This window comes from Phycodurus eques, chromosome 2, assembly GCF_024500275.1.
Source record: "Phycodurus eques isolate BA_2022a chromosome 2, UOR_Pequ_1.1, whole genome shotgun sequence".
Classification (NCBI taxonomy): Eukaryota; Metazoa; Chordata; class Actinopteri; order Syngnathiformes; family Syngnathidae; genus Phycodurus; species Phycodurus eques.
The window spans coordinates 36,271,265-36,290,485 of NC_084526.1; the positions used below are offsets into that span (position 1 = coordinate 36,271,265).

Here is a 19,221-nt window from a genome sequence, read left to right on the forward strand (position 1 = left end):
TTAGGGGGGAGGAGCAGACCAAGAATTGCCTAATAAATAAAGGTGTATCAGTGAGTGAGCCTAGCGGATCCCCAACGCAGGCCACCCAATCTGAGAGTACAACTCACAACGGTGAAACCAAGCTTTACAATATGTAATGAACCTCAAAGATGACTGGTAGACAGTCTCAACCAGATGGAGACACTGTCCAGAGGCATACATGTACAACAAATCACGATAATCTAAAACAGGTAAAAAAATGTTGCACAAACAAGCTGCTTTTTTACAGTAAAATAAAAACACAACTTGTTTCTAAAATAAAAACCCAGTTTTAGCCTCAGTCTTTTCACAAGACACAATATATGTGATTTAAAATTTAGGGAGTCATCAATCAGTATGCCCAGGTATTTATAACAGTGTACAACCTCAATCTCCTTTCCATCGAGAGTAGAAAGCACAGTAACATTTTGTCTAGTCTTTGATCTGGTAAAAAAAAAAAAAAAAAAAAAACATAAGCTTGGTCTTATCTGCGTTCAAAACAAGTTTGAGCTCATGCAGTGTATTTTCAATGAGGTATTTTGGAAATTTTCAACAGCTTGTGCAAGAGATGCAGCACAGCAGTACACAATGGCATTACCTGCATAAAGATGAAGTTTTGTATTTGACACCTTTTGACCAAGATAAATCACATGAATGGTAAATAAAAGTGGACCTAACAAAGAACCATGTGGCATACCCTTCTGAACAGACATAATATCTGAGCATACACCATCATATCAAATGCACTGTGAACGACTGCTAAGATAGAAAACCAAGCCACAGCTTCTTTTGAGTGTCAGAAGTCATGGTCAACTGTGTCAAAAGCGTTGTCACAAATAAAAAAAGTGTAGCACAGTGTTGTTTCTTGTCAAGTGCTACAAGAAGGTCATTTACCACTTTCATTGCAGCTGTGACAGTGCTATGCCTTTTTTCTGAAACGTGATTGATAAGGTGATAAAATATCATTGCTGTATAAAAACTCCTTTAGCTGATCACTCACAAGAGATTCAAGAATTGTTGCCAGCGCTGATAAATTTGATACAGATCTATAGTTGTTCAAAATACTAGGGTAACCACCTTTCCATAAAGGGAGGACAAAGACAGACTTTCAAATTTTGGGAATTTCTTTAGTGACCACTGTAAGGTTAAAACGATATGGCTCTGCTATAAAATTGGCTGCTAGCTTCAAGAAATCAGCATCCATCAAATCTGGTCCTGCAGTTTTCTCCCCCCCCTTTTTAGGATCTTGATGTTTTAAGGCCTTACAAACATCTTGCACAGAAAAGAGCACAAAATTGAAAGACTGGCCAGTATACGGAATCAGTTCTGTTTCACAGATGTAGAGCGAGCTGAATCAGTTGCTTCAGGAAAACAATTTTATAACTCTCCCAAACCTCCTTGGGTCATTTAAAAAAAAAAATTATAGCAACAGACAAGTAATACTCAGATTTCTCTCTTAATAAACAAAGAGCATTTGTTTCTTAGTGCTCTAAAAGCAGTCTAATCAATACAAGATCCTGTTGCCCTCATCTTTGCCCAGGCTAGGTTTCCTCCATGAATAGTTTCAGAGAGTTCATGAGTAAACCAAGGGTTAAAACACCCCTTACTCTGTGTCTCCTGAAAGGTGCACGTCTATTTAAAATGTGCATAAAACGGTCATTAAAAAAAGTCCATGCTGTCTCGGCATCAGGGATCTGACAATTCTACTCCAGTTTAAATAAAACAAATCATGATTAAATCCTTGTTCATTAAAATGTTTAAGATCCCTCTTTGAGAGTACATGGGGTTTTGTTTTAGGGATTTTAGTGTTTCGGGTTGCAGCAACAACACAGTGATCACTCAAGTCATTGCAAAAAACACCAACCACAGAAAATTTATGGGGAATATTAGTCAAGATCAAATCAATAAGAGCCGCTCTCTCAGGATTTTTACGATTCGGGCAAGTTGGTGAATTAATCAACTGGGTGACGCTGACAGTTACAAAAAGATCTAAAATCATCAGCTAACTGGCTTGCGCCAGTCCCAGTTCTGATCGCCTCTTAAAACAATTTCGTTATAATTTAGTCCAGATAAAACACACTAGTGATCAGAACTTGTAAGTATTACTGTAAGTAACAGTAAAACAATCAACAATCTAACAACATTACATGCGTAGCCATTCAACTTCTCATACTTCGAGTCTGGCTGTAAGCATTAAATACAAAAAAAGTCATTTACAACCCAAAGACTGAAGGCGGTGTAAGTCTATTGGAGATTTACATAATAAATTTAAGTCCTGTGCCACCCGTTGTGGGGCTTGCACGCATTGATGCATTTCCATAGCGCATGTGCTTCCATACGCAAGATTAGATTATGAGTGCATTTTGATTCCTTTTTTGCTTACTGTGTCTAACCAGTACAGTACTTTTAAAACAGTATTTTTGATGACCATTATTTCCACACAATACATTATATTTACATTTCCCTCCATTATCCTTTATTTCCTTCTGCGTGTATAAGTTGCCATTTCATGGTTGAAATGTATCAGCTGAAAACAAACCAACAAAAGAAGGCCAAATATGTTTAACTGGAATGTACATTGAGGAGTTGAAACATGAATTTAGTGGTGTATTCTAAAAGGAAATGTGGCAAAGGGTTTTTCAATGGCAAGGTTATGGTTTAAAGTGGACAACGGAAACGAATTTGTATTCTTGGAGTCGCTTATGAATGGAAAATCTACTTTTTAATTGCATTTATGCAAATAGTTGGGTCTCCAGAGAGCCTGTTCATCTGTTTATAATAACACACAGACACACACATATATATATATATATATATATATAAAATAAAATATAATTTAAAAAAAAGTTTGCATTTGGGAATGTGTCAGCTGCATTTGCCATATTTGTGGTTCCACACACTAATTGACAAAAGTAGTTTGGTGACTTAATGATGAAGGGTTGAAGATGTCTGTCTTTAGACTCTGGGTTGTTTGAGTAGTAGCAGTCCCTCGCCAAGTTGTAACACTCTAGTTCTACCTCTCATTCATCATAGTAAAAGTAGCTATGGTCGTTGAGCAGCATTACATCCCATGGCGGCTGCATGAAAGTTAGCCGTGTGACACTGAATTAGTCAACCAAAAAAAATGTGTGATGATTGTAGTAGAAAGATCTTCTGACATATATTGTTGTTGGTAGCCTAAAGTGACCTGGTACAAAAACAAGATGGACATCGCAAACGAAGCCAAATACAGGATGCTCAGTAAGCACGGTGTTCTGACCTTGGAGATCCGAAAGCCATGTCCATTCGATGGAGGGGTGTACATGTGCAAAGCAGTCAATGACAGTGGGGAAGACCTTGTGGAGTGTAAGCTGGAGGTTCGCCGTAAGTACGCAGACGGAATCCCTTTACTATACACTATTTTTTTTTTTTTAAATTGTCTTCTTTAATATGATGTGTGTGTGTGTGTGGTCGCCAGTTTAACACAAACCCCAGTTCCAATGAAGTAGGACGTTGAGCACAGCACACTTTTCCACTTTGCTTGAGTCCATCTCAGATGAGCCCGGGCCCAGAGAAGCCAGCTGGCAGCATTTCTGGGTGTTGTTAATTTATGGATTTTGCTCTGCATGGTAGAGTTTTAACTTGCATATGTAGAAGACCAACCGTGTTAACTGAAGTGTTCCTGAGCCCACGTGGCAATATCCTTTACACAACGATGCTGGTTTTTAATGTAGTGCTGCCTGCGAGATCGAAGGTCACTGGCATTCAATGTTGGTTTTCGGCCTGGCTGCTCCTATGCAGAGATCACTCCAGATTCTCTGAATCTTTTGATGATATTCAGACGTGGGTAGTAATGCAATACATTTACTCAAGTGCCCGCTACTCTAGTGAGAAGAAGCGGCTCAGAAATTGGATGGATGGATTTACTCAATTAACATATTGTCATGAACTGAACAGAGGATAGGATCCAAAAATGCACAACTCCAAAACAAATGGACAGTTTAAAAAAAAAAAAAGAGATGTTTAATATACGGGAAGAGGTCGGTACACAGGCAGGCAATCCAAAAAAGGCAACAGTATCCAAAAACATGAGGCAAAAAGGCGACGTCAATAATCAGAACAAGGTCTAGTCTTACTGTGAGTCTTTGACGTGGAAACAAGGAATGCTGGAACGCGACGACAAGGTACAATGAACTGGCGACGAGAAAGAATGAGACACGAGGTTAAATGCAAGGTGTAATTAGGCTGAATGAGGCACAGGTAGTGAAGATGCTCTCAGGAGCAGGTGTGTATGAAACAGGGGGAAGACAAAAACCGGAACACACACCCAAGACACATATTCCATAAACTGTACTTGTCAGAGTACTTTAAATGCACCGTACCTTTTACTTTTACTTTAGTATTTATGTGAAGAAGGATCGATACTTTTACTCCGTTACAATGATCGACATGCCGTTCGCTACATTTATTTATTCATTCTTGCGTGTGCACGTCTATTATCAGACTCCATCTTCGCCGCGTGACTGTGTTTATTTTACAGACTCCAAAAAACAACAGCTGTATCATGCAGCTCTTAAATTGTGACTGTCCAAACTTGGATATGTTACACACGCACACACAATCACGAAGTCTGTTCAACAAACAGCTTCTTCATGAAGTCATTTAAGCAAATAATAATAATAATAATAAAGAAAATAATGTTTCTGTAGGGCCCAATGTATGTGTTGTTGGTGTTTGGGGAGTTAAATATTTAAATGTATTTTATTTGATGATCATGCTCTGATTTAAAAAAAAATAAAAATTAAAATCAGAAGATACAAATTACTCAAGTAGTTTTTCATGGAATACTTTCTTACTCTGTAAGTAAATATTTGGCTACTTTTTACTTGAGTCATATTATTCTACAGTAACTACTCTTACTTGAGTACAATATTTGTTTACTCTACCCAGCTCTGATGATATTATAGACTGTAGATGATCCATCCATCCATCCATTTTCAACACCGCTTACCGGTAGGGTCACGGTGCGCTGGAGCCTATGCCAGCTGACTGGGCGAAAGGCGGACTATACCCTGAACTGGTCGGCAGTCACAGGGCACAGAGACACGAACAACCATTCGCATTCACATTCACGCCGTCACTGAGTGGGCACTGAACCCACGCTGCCCGCACCAAAGTCAGGCGAGTGTTCCACTACACCATCAGTGACCCCAAAGATGATGAAATCTCTGAATTCCTTGCAATTGTACATTGAAGAACGTTAAACTGTTGGACTATTTGTGCATGCAGTTGTTCACAAAGTTTGAACAACTGAGGCTTTCAGGGATGTTCCTTTTATACCCAATCATAAAACTCACCTGTTTCCAATTAACCTGTTCACGTGCGGAAAGTGCCAAACAGGTGTTTTGCGAGCAATCCTCAACTTTCCCAGTCTTTTGTTGCAGAAATGTTGAGACAGAACTTTTCTGGAATGTGTTACAGGAATCAAATTCAAAATGAGGGAATATTTGCAAAAAACAATAATGTTAATCAGTTTGAACATGAAATATCTTGTCTTTGTTGTGTATTCAATTGAATACGTTGAAAAAGATTTGCAAATCATTGCATTCTGTTATTTACATTTTACACAATGTCCCAGCTTCATTGGAATCGGGGTTTGTATATGGCTACATTACATCATGATTTAACAAATAAGGCAAAGAGGGCAAAATAATGGAGACATTTGCAGTTTTTTGTTGCCTGGGTTATGAAAAATACTTCTTACATGTTACCTTATAGCAATTACGGTAAACATAAGCATGTATGTATACTACAACTAGTGACATAAATGTGTACAGGTTAACAGCGCTTCACCACTAGTGCTACTAGTGAAGCGCTAGATGTTAACTTGTCAAATTTTGTCACTGGCAGCACGAGTAGCATGCAATTGTCAGCGAGTGTAGGGTTTTGCTTTACTAGTTGTTCAGCTAGTACATTGAATTGTCTTACTCGTGATGAAAGAGTGTAGCCTACTAGTACATGGACCTCAAGCAGGATACCGAAGGAATGCTCGAACAGCTTGCCATACTCATGTACACATACATATACACTACCAGTGAAATGTTTCAGAAAACACCAAATTTTCATTTTTTTTTTGTAGAAAGTCAAGCAGTTCAAGTCTTCAAATTGTACAAACTAAGTCACCAATGCTGGAGGTGTAAAACAAACAAAAAAATAGTTAAGGTCCCCCAAAACTGATTTTTTTTTATTTCAAACCTACAGAAAAAGGCATAGACTTAAGTCCCCTCAAGCTGGTTTGGGATGAACTGGGCAAGAAAGAGTGAAAGCAAACCAGACTACAAATGCCACACATTTATGGGAACTGCTGCAACAATGTTGAGAACTTTATGAAAAAAAAACAACATTTGATTTCCATAGTAGAAAGAATGCCACAAGTGTGTTCAGCTGTCTGCCTAAGGTGACTACTTGAATAAGTTTAAAGTTTACAATGCATTGATCTTTATAGATTGATTCCATGATTTCTTTTGTAACTTTTTTGTTTGTTCTGTGCTTTCATTTCAGAGTACAATGAGACATTGAACTGCAATAATTTATATGAAAAACAAACAAACACATACTATATATACATACAGTACACCATTTTTAAAAATAGATTCTCTCTTTGATAGAGGTAAAACATTCCTTCACCAACATATCCATTACAATCTGCACCAATCACGACTCTCTCTCTGTCTGGGATGCTCAGAACTACTTCGTCAAGCACCTTCCAGAATTTCTCTTTCACCTCTAGGTCACATTCATATATGTCAGAATCAGAATCAGCTTTATTTGCCAAGTATGTCCAAAAAACACACAAGGAATTTGTCTCCGGTAGTTGAATAATTATTTGAAGTAACTCCTGTCACTTGAATTTAATTTAACGCTGAGCTTGACGCAGACCAATCTACGAAACTGGCCCACATGTTCAGAGAGGGGCGGCACGGTGAACGACTGGTTAGCGCGTCTCCCTCACAGTTCTGTGGACCCAGAATCAAATCCGGCCTCGCCTGTGTGGAGTTTGCATGTTCTCCCCGTGCCTTTGTGGGTTTTCTCCGGGTACTCCGGTTCCCTCCCACATCCCAAAAACATGCACATCATCTTGCTCTTATTGGGATTGCTTATTTAACGACTGCTTCACAGAGATTAACTTTTTTATTATTATTATTTAAAGAACCTAGGTGTTAATGTTTGTATCCACAAGTAGCGACAGACAAATATCAGGTTACCATCTCAGTAAAGTAAGATGTAGAGTGTTAATAGCTCTGTATTTTCTATGCCTTCCTTGCAGCTCAAATTACAAAAGAAGAAAAGAAGTAACCTGGGAGGGTCCAATTTTTGCCAAACTTCTCTCACTGAGTGTTCACATTTTTTGTTGTTGTCATGAGGCGCTTTCCACCTGCATTGCAGTTTCCTCCGCGATCACCTCACACCTGGCCATGTATCCAAACGATGGAACTCATGTCAACTTTTATAACAATGAAAATAAATCTGATTTTTGACAGTCAGTAACACATTTTCCCCTCACATTACTGAGTTGTGTCTTGTTGCTATTTGTTGTTATTTATGAAAAAGGCAAGGTGTGCTGCTAATTCTCAGACATGCACAGAAAGGGATATTTGAGTCGACGGTTCAGTTTTTATTGCAGCAGAGCCTCACTAAAGCCAAAAAGTGTGAGGCATGCATCGCATGTGCGCACCAGTTGGTGTGTGCGTTTGAAATAGCTGACATGTCTTTAATCGCAGCACACATGAGAGAAATTTAAACACATGGTGGTTTTTGTTTAACAGCGAGGGGTTATGCTGTCATAATTATTCTGACGACACATTTAAACGTAACTATTTCCTGTGTTGTTAATGCTGCAAAACATCACAAATGGTAACAGTGCTTCTCTAAATAGAATTGGTTTGGCAAGAAACTAACAATCTGAATGCAAATATGTCTCCAAATACGTTTAAGCCTGATTTTGAGGGGCTGTTAACTTTGACAGCGTTAATGGAACTAATGGTTTCAAAGGTATACTGTATGTAGAGTAACCTAGCAATAAACAGATTAAATGCAAGCTTTAAACAAGTCAAATAGAGATGAAACTATTTGTTTTTAATAGTAAATAAGTGATATTGGGGAAACAAAAATGGCAACAAAAAAAAACAGCTATCAAATGTTGCAATTAATTGTAGTAATATGAGCTTTGGACTCTGCTACTTCAAGCATTTTGGAGCTGCATTCCTCGATCGGTTAAAAATAGTCGCTTGCAGTGTTCTGAAAAAAAAAAAAAACACTCAACATCAGCACATGGGAATCAACACCATGGCCAAGAGAGAGTTGCACAGAGTCTTGGCCCACCAATACCACTAATCCAGCAACCATGAATTTAAGTCGACAGTATGTGCAGTTAACTGGGTACTCGAGCCAAACTAATGCATTATTTGTATAGTTGCTTTAAGTTATGCGTGCTTTCACAGTGACTTAACTCAGTGCAAGTTGTTTAGAAAATAACGCCCGGAAGATGCACATTTTCTATCTGACAGTGTCATTGAAGACTCAACACAATCGACCTACAAACTGTACCATGTTTTAAATACCCATGAAATTGAACTGCCTGTATAAAACTAAAATAAATGCCACACATGCATGCTCTAGCTGTGATTGCCGTATTTTCGCGACCATAAGGTGCACCGTATTAAAAGGCGCAGTCTCAGTTACGGGGTCTATTTCTGTATTTAACACCTACATAAGGCGCACCGTATTATTGGGCGCATGCATGGTAAAACATACACTAGCGTAAAACATACGATAGCATGCATGCTAGCACATGTTTTTAAAAAGGCAGCGGGAGCAAAACTGAGTTCAGTTGTACTGTATTGAAGTATTTAACAATGTACTCATGTTATTTTTTGATCTATCCTCATCCACAAATCCATCAAAGTCCTCATCTTCTGTATCCGAAATGAACAGCTTGACAAGTTCTCATCAAACATGCCGGGTTCCCTCTCGTCATTGTCGGAGTCAGTCCCGTTGCCGGGGGGCTGTTCAGCAATGATGCTGCTTCCTCCACTTACGAACCATGGATTTCGTTGATCTTGAATTCTCTCGCGGCTGCTCGATTCCCATGTTCCTCCGCGTAACTGATAGCTTGCAGTATAAACTGTGCTTCTTAAGCATATCTCTTCGTAGGTGCCATTTTCGGGGTTCTTAGCCAAACTGATGTTGTCTTGCACAATGCACATACTGGCGCTCTATACCTACTGGGGGCGTGCCTTTACCGTCCTCTTTCACGCGCAGCCTTCCCCCTTTAACATCCGGCACGGTGGACGACTGGTTAGAGCGTCTGCCTCACAGTTCTGAGGACCGGGGTTCAATCCCCGGCCCCGCCTGTGTGGAGTTTGCATGTTCTCCCTGTGCCTGCGTGGGTTTTCTCCGGGCACTCCGGTTTACTCCCACACCCCAAAAACATGCATGGTAGGTTAATTGAAGACTCTAAATTGCCCGTAGGTGTGAATGTGAGTGTGAATGGTTGTTTGTTTGTATGTGCCCTGCGCTTGGCTGGCAACCAGTTCAGGGTGTACCCGCTTCCTGCTCGATGATAGCTGGGATAGGCTCCAGCACGCCCGCGACTCTAGTGAGGAGAAGCAGCTCAGAAAATGGATGGATGGATGTATGATTCCGTGGGTTTTATGTGCTGGAAGCCCAAATTATGTAAAAATAAATAAACACTTGAAATTGTTTAGAATGTGGGTACTGAATCTATAATCTATGAAAGTTTAACTTTTTGAATGGAATTATGGAAATAAACTTTTCCATGATAATTGTTATCAAATTCTTTGGGAAGGGTCTGTAATGCACCTGTAATGTGTCCATACAGTTAACAATGCTGCAATATTAAAATACTGTTAAGTATTTTGTGAAGATGTGAAGAGTGGTGATTTGTTCTCGGTACAACAACAAATGTTAATGAAAATGGTTGTTTGTCCAGATTTATTCACATTTTTCTTCTACATGAGCAAATATAACAATACAGCTTGGGAAGATCTCATGAAAAGGACAAGCAATAAACTTTCCATGTATTATTTCTGCACATTGATCTGTAAAACAAACTGTATAGTTTAGTAAAAATAAAAATAAAAATCTAAATCACAGTATACAGTATAGATTCCTCCCACAAGGTCAACATAAAGCCAGGGATGCCAACAAAAGGAATAGAAAAGAAAAAAAGGGTTTTCTTTTATAAAGTACTGCTGCTAACTACAACTGAGGAGGTAGCTTCCTAGAGTAGCATCCCTGTCTTAATATATTTGTTCAAATAATTTATAGAGAGTTATAAAAATAGAAATTAACACCTAGATTTTTTATAAACATCGACCAAACTAAATTTTCACCAGTTGGGCTAGATGTCGAACAATCAAGACATTTTGGCAAGTGCGACAGACAACAACAAGACAGTGAAGACAATGCTGACATGAGTACCCCACAAAGAATTAAAAGAAATTTAAAAAAATGCAAAACAACAACAAGAAAATTCACTTACGGACAAGATCGTCTGATGGTGGAGACAAATGTTCCTTTGGATACATTCCTGAGCACTTGTAGATACATGCTCTGAGGGTGGATCCCACAGTCACATTTGAAGATGCTTGGAAATGAGATTAATATGCAGAACATTGGACCAATGCTGTTCAGACCACTTACACAGCAAGAGACTAGAACAACTGGAAATATGATCAGATATCCTAGAGTACAGTATAACGATGTTGCTGGTACAGTGGATTACATTTGAAGAGCCTTGTTTGACATTATATTATCCCTGTTAATTTTGAACTATTTCCATCCCCAAACAAATATTTAATTAACTTGTTCTGAAATGTAATTAATGTTCAATTAAGTAATAATCTAATTATATGCAGTTCTGAGTGACGGAAGCATTTTAATTGGCTGCAATTTGCGCAAAGCAATTACACTTTGCTTTACTAAAATGGTCTTTTAAATGTCAACTGAGTTCAAAATAAAGTGTGATCATACATGTGCACGTTGCACAGCAAAGCAATGAACGATCCTGCATTAAAGTGACCTGACCTTAAAAAATGTTTTTGAAAAATAAAATAAAATAAAAAAAGTCACCACTTGAGTGGTGTTTTTCTGATCATAATCAACGGCATGACAACAAAGGGTCTTTTTATCAGGCACATAGCATTTGGAACAGTCAGATGAGCAAAAATTACTGGTAATTTACATGTACAGTGGAACCACTAAAAAACAGACATGATATTACATGTCGGATAAAACGGAACCATCGGGACTGAACAATGTGCCCAAAAAGTTTCCATTTCTCAATTAAACTGCCGTTGATAAATTATGTTAGTTCCAGAATTGGCCGCTATTGTTTACTGACGCTGGGACGCAATGCAGGCAGAAAATGGGACTGACGTATTTCCGGATCACAGATATACAATATGACTAGTAGACTTTACACCGATTTGATTGTTCTGATCGGTATCGGCCAATAATGAGCATTTTATGCTGATTGGCTTTAATGTCATAATTCCCTGATCCGATCTATGACGTCTTTGATCGGCTTCGCAAAAGACATTTACTCCATGTCGCCATCGTGTACAGTATATTTGAATCCAAAAGCTGGTTTATTTTTAGCCTTGTCGCATGTCTTTTGACGTAGTCCTGTAAATATCTGACACCCAATAGTTATTTAAAAAAAAAAAAAAAAAAAAAAAAACCGTCGGCAGTGTGGGACAGACAACGCGTAATGCCCGGGATCAGACTACAATACAAATTTGCTCTTTCACAATTGCACTATGTCAGACTACTGCAAAAAAATCTTGTATTCCGATACCACCGCATTCCATTTTTTACAATCACTGGGCTTCATCTTGTCAACTCAAACCCGACCGGATACACTCGTTACCACGGCAACAAAAATCGATCGCGTCGTGTGTATGATAAGAACAACATGGGGAAAACCATGTGCTGGTGGTCACCGGTGCTCGGTAGAGGACTTTAATTCAAGGCTTGCTGGAGGTATGTTCATGTACTTTTAATACGATACGGCTCGCAAGCAGGCAACAAAACGTAATGTAGCCTAGCAACCGAGTGCTAGCACTAACTGTTGTACCGGCGTTCTGTCGAATCATGCTCTCAAGTTTCGGTGTGTGTGAAGTAATTTAATTATTTCCAGGCATTGTATTGACGTGGCAGCCATAATAGCAGGAGTTCTATTGTCGAACAGAGTTCTAGACAGAGAGCGCGCTGCTTTGCGTGAGCGGTATTTTTTTCTTTAAGAGATGTCTCTGCAGCTATAGTGCAGTCTGGGACATGGTATTTTTGCTACGTAACAGTTTATCTGCCACGCCGAACGGCCTATGGCATCTATCTAATCTTACCCGATTTTGGAAATAGAAAGCACACTAATTCCTTGTGGCTCATCAAAGCGACCTGCCCCACTTTCCACTAGTCACTACAACAAGCACACAGGCGTCGAAAGTTTGGTTAAAATGTAAACTTTTCAAAATTTTGTTTCCAAGAACTTTGTACTATACTGGGTGTTTTAGGGCACGGAGAAAACAAATTAAATAAAAAATTCTGTACTGTACAGTAATAGTGGTGCACACACAAAAAATGTGCTTCAATCTAACAGACAATTGGCTATAACGGACGACCCCCCTACCCCCAATTAGTCCATTACATTGAGGTTCCACTATACCAGTTTATGGATTTAAAAAAATACATTTGAACAAAGTTACCTTTCAAACAAATGACACTACCTCCATTTAATCATTGCTGTCGCTCAAACAATAAATAGTTTTGACCAGCACTCAAAACAAGCAAGCGGAGCTGTTGCTCTAAACAGTGATATCTGCTACTTGGATCACATTCTTAGTCTTGGTGACTTAATACAAGTACACGTGTTAAGTAGAAACCGACAACCTCTCATACCATTAACACACTGTTCCGTCACAGTCACAGGCAGGTAGCACATTATTCACCTTTAAGGTGGCAACAAACAGACTCATACATTGACAAACTCTACAATTGTTTGCTACATTGATGTAAAAAAATAAAACGATAGTATAAAATGACGATTTGCTGCAGAGGCTCTTTAACATTTGACATGGCTTACAATGATTCCAACTACATTGAAAAAGCTCTTATTGAGGCTTGTCGAAGGCAAGAAGCAGGCACAGGTGGTGAGATACCTTCTGCAATGTCCGTTCATCAACCAGCTTTTGACAGAATCTTCTCCTCCACAAATAATAAATTCAAAGTTCCCTTTAAATGATTGCTTGCCTCTGTGTACACAGTGAAAACAAACATACAGTAAGTGCTTGCTGTAATCTTTCACCAAAGGTAAATAGTCCCCGTGTGAACTAATGTTACGTAGATCTTTGCACACACATAGAATGGAGTGCTGAGGCGGCCTTAGTCTTTGACTCGAGGTATGCTGTATGAGTAGTGTACTAAAGGGAGGCCTCTGCTCTGACAGAAACAGGCTCTGCCGCATGCCTGAACTTGGTCTGAGCTTTCAGATACAAACGAGTCCTCCTCGTCGGCGTACACCGACTGAGCGGACGACGTACCACTGTCGGGCCAGAATCCTTCAGCGTGCTGGCACGTGGCCACTCCTGTCAAGAGGGTGGGACAGCTGTGAGACTTCACCAAGTGTCTGCACACTGTGGAGGAAGAGGGGGAAGAGCAGGTCTTTCCATGCACCCTGGCCTCACACTCTTCACACACAACCATCTCTCCACAAAGTTGAGAGTAAACACCGCAGTCAAAGTTTAATTGAGCAGAGGAGCTTCCACCCGAGAGCTCAGAGTCACCTCCATCATCTTCGTGACTTCCGCCTCCGGTTTGTTTTGTCTCCCTGGTTAAACGACCACAGCCGCGTAACCTCAGCCAGTCCTCCTTGAAGGCTGGGCTGAAGAAAACATAGAGTACCGGGTTGAGGCACGCGGGCAGAGGGAAGAAAATGAGAATGACGGACTTGGCGATCTCTGGGCCTCCGGCAGTAGATCCTGTTAAGAGGGGGGCGAAGGAGAAAGCAGCCACAGGGCAAAAGAAGATGCAGTTGGTGAAGATGAGCCAAGCTACATGGCGTAGGGCACCCGTCTGTTCCGGGTCAACCAGCTCCACCCTCCCAAGGTGGCAATACAGCTGAGTGTATACGGCTGCCGTGAACAGGTAAGCCAGTGCGTTCAGCAGCACCAGAACAACCGTGATACTCAGTGCTGGACTCTCAGCCCCAGCGAAGGGCAGGCAGAGAGGAGAGGCAGACTGGTCGCTGAACGTCAGTAGAGGCAGACAGGCTGCAGCGGTGGCAAATAGCCCCAGAAGCCACGCTGCCAGGTTGAAGCGGCGATCTCGTCTCCAGCATCCTCTGCGGCCGAGGCTGCTCCTCCTGGGTGAGATCATCTCTTTGCTGAGAATATCCCGCACAGCAACGCTGCGCTCCACTGCTGCCAGTAAGAGCAACAAAACTGCCCACTCTGACGAGAAGACTGCAAGAGAGCCTGTGAACTTGCAGCCAGCTCCCATTTCCCACCACACACCAAACTCGGCGAAGGATCCCCAAGTAGCAACGTCCAGGACAGTTAACACACCCACATAGAGACCTGTCAGCAGGTTTGCCAAGGCGAGAAGCCCCATCAACAACCTGGCTGGAGTGATGGATGGAGGCCACCAGTGGGAGTGACCTAAGGTGCAGTGTGAGGGGGAGAAGGTGGCAACCAGCACTAGACTGTTAAAAACCAGCGACACTAGGCAGATAAACCAGACTGTCAGGCGAATCATCCAGTTGCCGAAAAGATGCGCACAAGGCTTGAAAGCTCCTTAACATGGAAAGAGAAAACAAAAGTTAATCAAAACTTCAGGTAAACATAAGTACATACAGTATAGAAGGAAAAGGTAAAACGCTTGCCTGGTGAGGGAGAGCAATGCATAATCATTGAAATTCGTTCCACCTCCTCTCCACCTAAAAGATGAGTAAGCAATGTTAGACCTGCCCAACTTGAGGTACAATGCCATGAAAAAGTATTTGCCCCTTCTCAAATGCTTTTTTTTAGCATAGTTTCCCCACTTAAATGTTTAAGATAATCAAATAAATGTAAATATCAGACAAATATAACCTTAGTAAACATAAAATGTAGTTTTTAAATCGTGATTTTAATTATTAAGAAAAAATGAAATAAATTCCAAAATTCTAAATTCCAAATTCCCTTTGTGAAAAATTGCACCCTAAACGTAATAACTGGTTGAGCCATCCTCAGCAGCAACAACTGAAATCAAGTGTTTTCTAGAACTGGCAATGAGTCTCTGTAGAGATATTTTGGCCCTCTGTTAATTGCAGAATCGTTTTAATTAAAGTCAAAACCCGAGTGTTTTTGCGCATTAATGGCTTTTTTAAGGTCAAGCCACAGCATTTCAATCGGAATCAAGTCCAGACTTTGACTAAGCTTACTGAAAAACCTTCATTTTGTTTTTTTAAGCCATTCAGAAGTGGACTTGCTGGTGTGTTTTGGATCGTTGTCCTACTGAAGAACCCATGTGCCCTTCAGCTGGAGGTCTCAAACTGAAGGCCTAACATCCTGCTGGTAAAGAGGATAATTCATACTTCTATCAGTCATAGAATGTTGCAGTAGGTTTGGAAACATGTTCCTCCAGAACACACAAAATTGAGTGTGGGGTCAATTTGAGGTCCAATTCTTTTTAATTTATACATGCTTCCCCTTGGAGACGCCATCAGGAGACACGGCAACAGCTTCCACAGTTATGCAGATGACACAGCTGTACATCGCCGTGACTCCTGATGACACAGGGCCAACTGATACCCTTCTTAACTGTGTTTCAGATATTAAGACATGGATGGGAATGAATTTTCTACAGCTCAACCAGGACAAAAGAGAGGATTTAGTTATCGGTCCTGAAGGCAAGAGAGAGAAACCTTTACCAAAGTTACAAGCTTTTAAACTCTCACAATGTGTTAAAAACATGCGTGTCATTTTTGACTCTGAGCTTACTTTTATTCCACATACCAAGAATGTAACTGAGATAGGTTTTTACCATCTGAAGTATATAGCCAGGGTCTGCCCATTTCTCAGGTTAACACAGAAGTGCTGATGCACACTTAGTATCTCCTGTCTTTTAGACTACTGCTATGCCCTGTTCTCTGGTCTTTCCAAAAAGAACATATCCACTTTACAACTACTCCAGAACTCACCTGCTTGTGTGCTGACGAAGACCAGAGGGGGGGAGCACATTACATAGTTTTTTAGATCACTGCATTGTCTCTTCCTGTGTTTCAGGATCAATTTCAAGGTTCCTTTATTAGTTTTTAAACGTCTTAATGGTCTTGGGCCATCATATCTATCTGATATGCTTTTGTCTTATCAACCCTCGTGAGTGCTGAGGTCCTCTGGCAGTGGCCTTTTATCGTTCCAAAAACAATAACAAAAACCCATGGAAAGACTGCATTCAGCCATTACAGCCGGCGCCTCTGGAACAGAGACTGTTGATGTTTTTAAATGCAGGCTCAAGACTCACCTGTTTAGTTTAGCTTTTAACTCATTTTTATTTCACTCATTTCACATTTATCTTTCTATTCATTACTTATTTTACTCATATATCTATCCCTATTGTATTTTATTGTATTTTTTATTGTCCTTTATATTATCTCTTATTGTCCTTTGGTTTTTAGTTTATATCCTGTTCTATTGATTTTTAGTCTCCTTAAATTCTATTCCAGTGTCTCCTCGTGGGAGTGTTCAGTCTGCACATGGGGATGTCATCCTGCGGTCTCCCGAGGCCGGGAGGCCTAGGGGTCTCTGCACAATGTGGGGAGTCCCACCGACTCTGAGCCAGTTGTGGTGGTTTCTGTGGTGGTATTCTCTGTGGTTGCGAGCTGTGGCACCCCTCGGTGTGAATGGCCCCCACAGGTTGTCTTTCCTAGCCTGGATCCTCAGTGCCTTCCCATGTCTCTATACTAGCACTACACTGTTACGCAATAGTTGCTGTGTCTGTGGTGTTTATTTGGGTGTATTTGTATGGGTGTGTCTGCATTTATCTGTGGGACGGGTGGGTTTTTGTATTCATCCTGCTATTTGTCTGATTTTATCTCTGTGAAGCACTTTGGGTTGCATTCTTTGTGTCTGAAAAGTGCTATATAGATAAAAATTGATTGATTGATTGATTGATTGATTGATTGATTGATTGATTGATTGATAGGCAGCACGATGCACATCTGCCTCACAGTTCTGAGGACCCGGGTTAAAATCCGGCCTCGTCTATGTGGGTTTTGCATGTTCTCCCTGTGCCTGGGTGAGTTTTCTCCGGGTACTCCAGTTTCCTCCTAAATTCCAAAAACATGCATGGTAGGTTAAATGAAGACTTTTTAATTGCCCATAGGTATGAATGTGTGTGTAAATGACGTTGTTTGTCTACATGTTCCCTGCGATTGGCTGCCGACCAGTTTGGGGTGTACCCCGCCTCTCGCCTGAAGTCAGCTGAGATAGGCGCCAGCACACCGGCACACTAGTGAGGATAAGCGGTTCTGAAAATGGATGTATGGATGATTGATTGATGATTAGGGTTGTGCATCGAGAATTTAGAACATACAGGAACCGGGACTAACGTTCCGTTTCTCCCGGAATTGGTAAAATTTAAAAATTTCGGTCGACCCCGAATAAGAAGTGGTGAAAACCAACAAAGAAGAACGCGCACAAAGACGTGCTTGTGCCCAATGGCAGCGGCGGCGAACAAAAGTGTGTCTTAACTTTGTTAAAATTAACGACCAGTCGCCTCAGCACAACACTTGGAATAAGATTATATTGTGCAAAGGAGGCTTTCACAATGTGTAGCGTCTGACGCCCTCCGAGCCTCGCGTCAGTGAAGTCCACTCTCAGTCAACTGGGTGAGTGACAGAATAAAATACGTCCATGCCCACATTGAGACAGCTAACAAGGTAAACGGTTGGTTGCACTTTTGCACTGATGCTTTTTAGCGTTTATTTTAGTCTTCAAACTAGACTCTACACCGATTTTATCGGGCTGATCGGTATCGGCAGATATTTAGCATTTTATGCTGATCGGCTTTAATGTCATAATTCGCCGATCTGATCAATGACATCATTGATCGGCTCCACAAAAGACATTTACTCCGCGCGCCGCGTGCACAGCATATCTGAATCCAAAAGCTAGTTTATTTTTAGCCTTGTCGCGTGTCTTTTGACGTAGTACTGTAAATATCTGACGGCCAATTAAGTTATTTATAAAAAAAAAAAAAAAAAAAAAAAAACAACAACATGTCGGCGGTGTGGGACAGACAACACGTAATGCCCGGATCAGACTACAAGACAAATTTGCAGTCAGCCTACTACAATAAAATCTTGTATTCAGATACCACCGCATCCCGTTTTTTACTATCATTGGGCTTTATCTTGTCAACTCAAATGTGACAAAACACGTGTGTTGGTGGTCACCGGTTCTCAGGGCAGGAGAGGCTTGCTCGTTTCAGGCTTGCTTGAGGTATGTTCATGTACTTTTAATACGATACGGCTCACAAACAGGCAATAAAATGTTATGTAGCCTAGCAAGCTAGTCGTAGCACGAACGGTTGGACGTAACCATGCCGCCGTTCTGTCGAATCATGCTCTAAGGTTTCGGTGTGGGTGAAGTAATTTAATTAAAAATAAAGTCATTTAATTAAAGTAAGTTAGCACCCATTATTTTTGTTGTTATAATGTTGGTTTGACCTGACTGATTAGAATACACGTTCTGACTGGAGCAGTGATTTCCAACCTTTATGGAGCCAACGAGCCAAAATGTCACAAAAAGTGGATACATTAATTACTGTATTTACTTCCTGCTATCTAATAGAAGACCATGCATTGTCCTGTCTGCCACTATGCCTCACTGGTATAAATAGAGGAACAAAGATAAATTATTTATTGTAAATATAATTTGTTGAGCAATTAAGTACACAAGTATATACAGTAAATGAACAGGTCATTTAAATAGACACATTCCTCCATCTTGTGATCGGATCGGTGATCGGTTGTCGTTTTTTTAAACTCGCTGATCGGTCCCAAAAATCTTGATCGCATAAAGCCTACTTCAAACCAACGTGAGAGCCGATGACTGAAAAAAAAAAAAAAAGCTTAACATTGAGCTAAAACTTCACCGTAGC

At 40.5% G+C, this 19,221-nt stretch overlaps 2 protein-coding genes across 4 annotated transcripts in view; one reads left to right on the forward strand and one right to left on the reverse strand.

Annotated features, from left to right (window-relative positions):
• Positions 1-7,518, forward strand: part of mybpc3 (myosin binding protein C3) — a 49,495-nt gene extending 41,977 nt beyond the window's left edge. Inside the window, exons 30-31 of the mRNA XM_061670520.1 lie at positions 3,195-3,381; positions 7,325-7,518. Of these exons, the coding sequence (XP_061526504.1) occupies positions 3,195-3,381; positions 7,325-7,353 (216 nt within the window). The 3' untranslated portion in view covers positions 7,354-7,518. The remainder of the gene's footprint in view (positions 1-3,194; positions 3,382-7,324) is intronic.
• A 2,479-nt stretch (positions 7,519-9,997) lies between these two features.
• The window catches only part of lgr4 (leucine-rich repeat containing G protein-coupled receptor 4), an 85,802-nt gene continuing 76,578 nt past the window's right edge, over positions 9,998-19,221 (reverse strand). For all 3 annotated transcript variants that reach the window (XM_061670522.1, XM_061670523.1, XM_061670521.1), the window contains 2 exons: positions 14,960-15,013; positions 9,998-14,870 (listed from right to left, as the gene is read on the reverse strand). In XM_061670522.1, the coding sequence (XP_061526506.1) occupies positions 13,462-14,870; positions 14,960-15,013 (1,463 nt within the window). In that variant the 3' untranslated portion in view covers positions 9,998-13,461. The remainder of the gene's footprint in view (positions 14,871-14,959; positions 15,014-19,221) is intronic.